At 52.0% G+C, this 6955-nt stretch overlaps 1 protein-coding gene across 2 annotated transcripts in view; it reads right to left on the minus strand.

Moving 5' to 3' along the window:
* Positions 1-6196, minus strand: part of LOC142140243 (uncharacterized) — a 6815-nt gene extending 619 nt beyond the window's left edge. The window contains exons 1-2 of one of the 2 annotated variants that reach the window (XM_075198072.1): positions 4754-6196; positions 1-1023 (exon numbers count right to left, since the gene is read on the minus strand). The exon at positions 1-1023 is cut by the window's left edge and continues 619 nt beyond it. In XM_075198072.1, the coding sequence (XP_075054173.1) occupies positions 458-1023; positions 4754-6002 (1815 nt within the window). In that variant the 5' untranslated portion in view covers positions 6003-6196 and the 3' untranslated portion in view covers positions 1-457. Of the gene's footprint in view, positions 2339-4753 lie in introns of both variants that reach the window. The other variant, XM_075198078.1, reaches the window with a different exon arrangement.
* Positions 6197-6955: the final 759 nt, after the last annotated feature.

Genomic DNA, 6955 nt, shown 5'->3' on the forward strand with positions numbered 1-6955 from the left:
CTTCACATCAACCTTAAACTTTACACATTGCATGCAAATAAAGACGCGTAGACCTGGATAAGTTATTAAAAAATGGCAGGAATTTTATTGTAAGGATTCTATTTTAACTAAAACCTATGGTGGCGGAGAAAGAGCACTGCGTAACAGCTCACGAGCTGATAGCACAAGATCACTTAGTGGACTGGCGCAAACCGCCGTGAGTCCTCAAATCACGGGGAACAAATCCCTACATACTTAGCGCTGAGTTGACGTCAGAGTGACTGCCCCTTACAACTCACACTGCCCTCCCTCACCGAGCCGAACAGGGACCCTCCTCACCGAAGGACCAAAAGGAGTTACTGATGCTTCAAAGGGGGCAGTGACCTACGACCAACTACCCGTGCGCCCATTAATCAGCCGCTGAACGCAGTGCCTTCCTACCCCGCTGCGCCCTACAGACGCCGCAGCCCGCCACCAACTAACCGAAACACGCCGCCACTCCCCCGCAGATCCTATCTATGAAGAGCCTCATACCCTCTTCGTTAAGGTGAACGCCGTCCCGTCTAAAAAGGTGTGGTGACTCCACCCCCAACCCCGGATGGTCGATGACTATACCTCCCAAGGACCGAACTACCTTCCGGATGGCGCTATTTAACTTCCTAACCATAACCGTCATTTTCTTTAAGGGAATGGTCGTTCTCCATGCTAATCGGGGAATTAAAGCCGACCAACCAATAATGATATCAGGCCACGCCTCGTGTATGCGTCGCAGGTCCTCCCGAATTACTATGATGAGATCTAAGGACTTTCCTTTTCCCAAATCATTACCTCCTGCATGTACTACCAGTACGTCTGGTGGGCCTTGTTGTCTAATGAGCCTTGTCAACCACGGAATAATATCCGGCCAGCCTAAACCTCTTTTCCCCCACCATCTTATAACCGTACTGCCATGATTCGGAATAACCTTAGACCCAGGGTGGCCAGCGGCCCAAAATATAAATGAATGACCGATGATCCACACCACCTTAGCTGGAACACCATCACCTGAAATCAGAAAAACCGTGTTAACAAACATACCTTGAAGTTGGGAAGACAGCCAGGTTTGGTATAGGAAGGTATGAGAAGAATAGTACGCGGAAAATTCGATCACAAGGGGGGGGGGGGGGAGGGGAGGACACACATATGGGGGGCAGACCACCCAGGCGAAGGTAAACAACACCCGGAAAAACCCCGGCAGCCACCACTAATCAGGACTTACGCCCAGGGAAACCCGGGTGAAAATCCCTTCGCGCCCCCACGTTAAAGCGGCGAGCGGAAAAGCCCAGGGTAGCCCACCAAATGGAGGGAGAAGATGGGATGGGTAGGGGAAATGGGATGGGACGGTTGAAGACTCAGGAGAGAAGTAGAGGTAGAAAAGAAAAAACTGTAAAAAACCACATTGATTAAACATTACAACATCAGTCAACAACCTTGTCAATTCTAACATATGACTTAAAAGCCGCAGATTTCCATCGCCCCAGTGCTTTTATAGCTTCGCTAGAAGAACCTGCCAAGGCAGCGGATGTAGCTGCACCGATCCTAAATGAGTGTGTCCCGTATAATGTACTGTTTAAATTAATAGACTGCAAGGTACGTTTTAAAATGGTCGCGAATTGATATTTTGTCAACGGTATACCATTAGCGTGACACAGAAACAAATTAGCATGAGGTCTTTTACTCATAAACAATGATGCTAACCTGACCGGGCAAATAAGACATGGCTGCTGGGAGGTTAACTGGACCCATGATCCCCTGCCGCTTTGGTCAGTCTTTGATTTAACTATTTTGCAGGCTAAGATCCCTTCGCCCAGACTGACATGCTCAACTCTCAAACCTGACTCCTGATGTCCCCTGGACCTGGCTACCAACTCTGAGATGCGAAAGGCTCCAAAATAAGCCATGGAAAAGGCCAAACTAAATAAAAGTTTCTCGTAACTATCTAAGGTAACCAACCCCACATTCCCTATCAGATCTTCCAAAATGTTAGAAGTAATCGGTAAACGGGTATCGGCATGAGAGGGACGGACTCTCCCCCATCCCCTCAGGGCCTTATTAATCAAAAATCCTTTTGTGACGTCAGGGTAACCGTGCAGCTTAGCCATAAATGATATCCCGGCCAGGGTGGATGCCATAGTAGTCCTTGAATCTCCCTCCGAGTACCTATCCCACATAAAGGCTAGCATGGCATCTTGCTGACCTGCCTCTGATTGGTCCTTTTGTCTGCTGAAAAGCAACCACCGTCTCCACGCCGACTGATATGTTTTCAGGGTGGAGGGAGCTATTGCTTGTTCCGCGAGCCCTCTTATGCCGGCTTGATGATCTGCCAAACACAAGGAGGACACGGGGTACCAACATCGTCCGCTTGAGGAGCCAGGTTGCGAAACCTGCTCCAATGGAAACGAGATAACGCGTCAGCTAGGCAATTCTGCACCCCCGGGACATGTTCCGCCCTGAACGAGATGTCATACTATAGACAGCGCAGAACTAGGTGACGCAGCAGCGAAATTGCATGTTGGGCCGAAGCGCTCTGCTTATTGATGGACTGGACCACCCCCATATTGTCACACCAAAAGACTATGTGCTTACCCCGCAAAGCGGGAGCCCACAGTTCGATTGCTACCACAATCGGGAACAGTTCGAGAACCAACAAGTTCTTAGTGATACCGTCCCTATGCCACTCCTCGGGCCATTCCTCCGCACACCAGTGTCCGTCGAGATAAGCCCCAAAACCGGAAGCCCCTGCAGCGTCCGTGAACAAATTGATTTCAGAGTTTGTTACCGGAGGTGACGGCCAGATACGCTTGCCATTGAAACCCCTAAGGAAAATGAGCCATATCTGCAGATCCTCCCTAACCACTTTGGATAGACTTATGATTGCGTGTGGCCTACTCCTACCTGCCGTGGCTCTTTGCAGCTTCCTACAGAAAACCCTCCCCATGGGGATCACCCGGCAAGCAAAGTTGAACCGCCCCAACAAGGACTGTATCTGCCTCAGGGGACTAGCGTTTGCCTCTAACACTTCCGCAATGGCCTCGTACATCTTAGTAACCTTATCCTCTGGGAGCCTACAGAACCCTGCCTTCGTGTCGATCTCGATCCCGAGGAATGATAGGCACGTAGTAGGGCCCTCTGTCTTGTCTGCTGCGATGGGAACGCCTAACACCCTAAACAACGCCTCCGTGGAAAAAAGGGTATCACGACAACTCGTGGAGTCAGGAGGCCCGATCACCAAAAAGTCATCCAAATAGTGCGCAATCGACCGACACCCCGTCCCCGCCTGAATGCACCAGTGCAAGAAACCGCTGAATTTCTCGAATAGTGCACATGAAATCGAACAACCCATGGGAAGACAGCGATCGATATAGTATCCCCCACGATGCCGAAAACCCATGAATTGATACGACTCGGGGTGAAGGGGTAACAATCTAAAGGCCGATTCGAAATCCACTTTGGCCAGCAATGAGCCCCTGCCGCATTCCTGCACCAGGGCTAGAGCCGATTCAAATGACTGGTAACTGACTGAACTGAGATTAACGTCAATAGCATCGTTAACCGACTGACCAGCGGGATGAGACAGGTGCTGGATCAGTCTAAACTTTCCCTCTGTTTTCTTGGGAACTACGCCTACCGGGGACAAAATGAGGTTGGGAATAGGAGGGAGTCGGAACGGGCCGATCATGCGCCCCAAACCAACCTCCTTGCCTATTTTCTCGTCTAGCACCTCCGGGAAAGCGAGCGCAGATTTTAGATTCACCGGAGCTGCTGTGGAAATGCTACCCTGAACCGGAAGTTTGAAGCCAAAATGGAAGCCGTCGTGGAGTAGGGCCGCGGTCTCCCTATCATCAAACCACGACAGCCACTTGTCCAGCTCGGTCAGATCAATTGGCGATGGCCCCTTGACTCGGCAGAGTCGAACCAGCGCCTCTTCCCCTTCCTCCACTTCCCCGAGCCTTGGCACAATCGGTGGCTGGATGATGGCCGCCGCAGGCTGTACAAGTGTGCCTGAATCTGCAGAGTGAACCTCTTTGACAGGCCCCTGCATTAAAATCATAACACCTTCCTTTCGGGGGGAGGGCGGTTTGCGCCCTCCCCGGCCCTTGAAACCGTCTACCTGCGCTACCCTCTGCAGTCTGATTGCTAGGCCTCATTAGCTCCAACCATGTGTCAATGTCCTTATATCCAAGCGGAAGCTTCTCTCGCCCGCTCATCCGCTTCCTGAAAAGCTCGTCATATGCTCTCCAGATTACCGGGCCGTCCTTTATGAACATCCCGCTAATCAAGTGCATATATCTCCACACCTCCGCTTGCTCGCTGGGCCTGGACTCTAGATATATTGTGGCGAAAATGGAAAATGCATTCGCCCATCTAGAGAAGGATCTGTACTTCTCCTCCCCCATGCCCGATTTTTCACAGGCTGCTGCCAGCGCCTTCTTATCCTCACCGGTTAACGAGTACATATCCACGTACTTGCCCCTTCTGATTCTATCCCGCACACTGGGCCTAATACCGTGAGTGATCTCAAGGGATTCTACCTGCCCCAACTCGCTACGGACCGCTGGTAGATCTGTGTCTCCTGACTGGGGTGCGTGCTTACCCCGCTTACCTAGCAATTCAGTCTCCAATAACTTAATTAGTTTCCTGGGTCTATCACCCGAGCCAGAGGACTCACTATCTGTGGAGAGGACGGGTGAATCCAACAAGTGTGACTTATGTATAGTAGCGGAACTGGACTCACCAGCAGGAGCAGGATTCCCATCACCGACAGATGTCTGCCCTAGCGACACCGCTGTGGCCTGTCCTCCTGACGTGTCCTGGATCACTTCCTCCCTTCGTTCTGCCGTCGTCTGATCCTGAGCCTCAGCACACGGACGGTCGCGACTGCCGACCCTCGTCTCCGGATGCATAACAGTAGGCTCTGAAACGGAAAGGGGGACAGTTATCTGATGTCTGGGTAAATAGTCCAAGCGCCGCCGCGCCGTGTTACTATCCCTATCTTCGGTAGAGAGGTTAGGGGCTGACCCGCGGGCCGTACTGGGGGACGCTGAAAATGACTCCCGCCTCCGCTCTAAGCGGCTTTCCCCAAGGAGGGGAGGGGGCCCTGAACCGAAATTACCGCCGCTGGAATGGTGATAATCGACTACGAAATTGTCGGACCTACCCCCCTGACCCCCGTAATAAGGCCCCCCCGCCCCGTACCCCGGGGAAGAGGCCCAATGAGACGTGTATAGGCGAGACGCTGGAGGGGATATACGCTGTCGTTGAAAATAGGGCCACACCGGCGCCTGGGTGTTGTCTCCAAAAACTCTTGTGTGTCTGGCGGGAAGTGTGCCCCCCCCTAGTTGGTGACGGTGGTCCCCGTGAGGTGGGGTACGGGCCTGGGACATGTTGGGACCCTGATGATCCCTACCTGGATTAGACCCCCATGCAGATGCCCCACTACTATGGGGGAGAAATGGGCTGGGAGGGAAGGACAATTGATGGGGGGCAGGAGGGTTGTGCTCCTGATACCTAGCCCTCATTGCTGGTTCAGGGGGGGTGATGGGGCATAGGGTGTCTAGGGCCTGGCCCCTGCTCCTGACAGGACTGGGGGCATATCCGCCTGCCGGGGGAGGGGGGGTGCCTGCCTGCCACTGCTGGGGCTGACCGCTGCTGTCACTGACAGGGCCGCTGGCTGACCCTGCAGCCAGCCATGCCGAGGAGTCTGCGTGGCGGGACCCGGCCGGGCGCGATGGGGCGCGCGTTCTGCGCATGCGCGAACCGGCCGGGAGAAGAGAGGGGGTGGCGCGGCCGCGCCGTGCGGCTGTAACAGCGGGAGGATGACCTGCCAGGGGGGCCAGAAGCGGGGCACCGCTAGAGGTGATGGCTGGATGGAAGGAGGATGATGGAAGCGAGGGGGGAGAGGGGGCAAGATGGCGGCGGGAGCGAGGGGGGGAGGGGGACCTGAGGCGCGCCGGGCGTGGGGCATTTCTCCTAGGACGGGGCATGTTGGCAGGACAGAGGAGGACAGCGGGGTGAGCAGGGAAAGCGGAGAAGAGAGGGAGAGGAATAAGAGGAGAAAAAAGCAAGTTTTGGGAGAAAGGAAAAAAGGCAGAAAAAAAAGGAGGTTGAAAACGAGGAGAGAGGAGGGAATAATAGAGAGGAGCAAAATATAAAGTGAAAGACGAGGGCAGATAGGAATAAAGATAATAGGCAATTAATAAATCCACAAGTGGTACTTATCCGTTTCTCTTGCTGCTGGGTCTCCTACAGGAATCTCGTGCTGCAAGTGAACACAAGCAGGAAGTGCAGCCTGCTATATTCTACCAAGGTCCCTCCCAGGTGAGCAACCATTGGCTGGAACCCACCCCATGACATACTACACCAGGTAATTACTCAGCTTGTTACAAACCCTGTCGCCCTTTAAGTGCGTTCGTCCTAAAAGCCTCACTTGTCAATGTATATAGTGTGTATATATGTGTATGTATATTGTGTGTATATTGTGTGTATATAGATAGATATGCACACACACACACACACACATACACACACGAATAAACTTGCAGACACGTTCCAGACAAATCAGTCCCCGCACATGTTTTCATAGTAATATAACTTTGTCTGTCTTTTGTGCCTTTAGCGTTTGGGGCAAGGAATGAAACACTGTCAATAAACCTTGGATTTGTTAATAAAAATGAAGACAACAATAGAGGATGAAGACATCAGTGAGATGGACATTCGAGTGAATTAAGATGAATTGAATATCCAGAAGAATGTTTGTCTTTAAGTACAGCTGACAGTTCAGCTCACATATGGCAGCATGCAAAAACAATGACATAGGAAACTACACTGACTCAATTTCCACTTTTAATATCAAATTGAAATGTGAGTTAATAGAGACAACACAGAAGCCTCCATGTGGATTAAAGCTAACCTATAAGAAATGCAGGAAGTTTTAAAA

Source organism: Mixophyes fleayi, chromosome 1 (genome assembly GCF_038048845.1).
Source record: "Mixophyes fleayi isolate aMixFle1 chromosome 1, aMixFle1.hap1, whole genome shotgun sequence".
NCBI lineage: Eukaryota > Metazoa > Chordata > Amphibia > Anura > Limnodynastidae > Mixophyes > Mixophyes fleayi.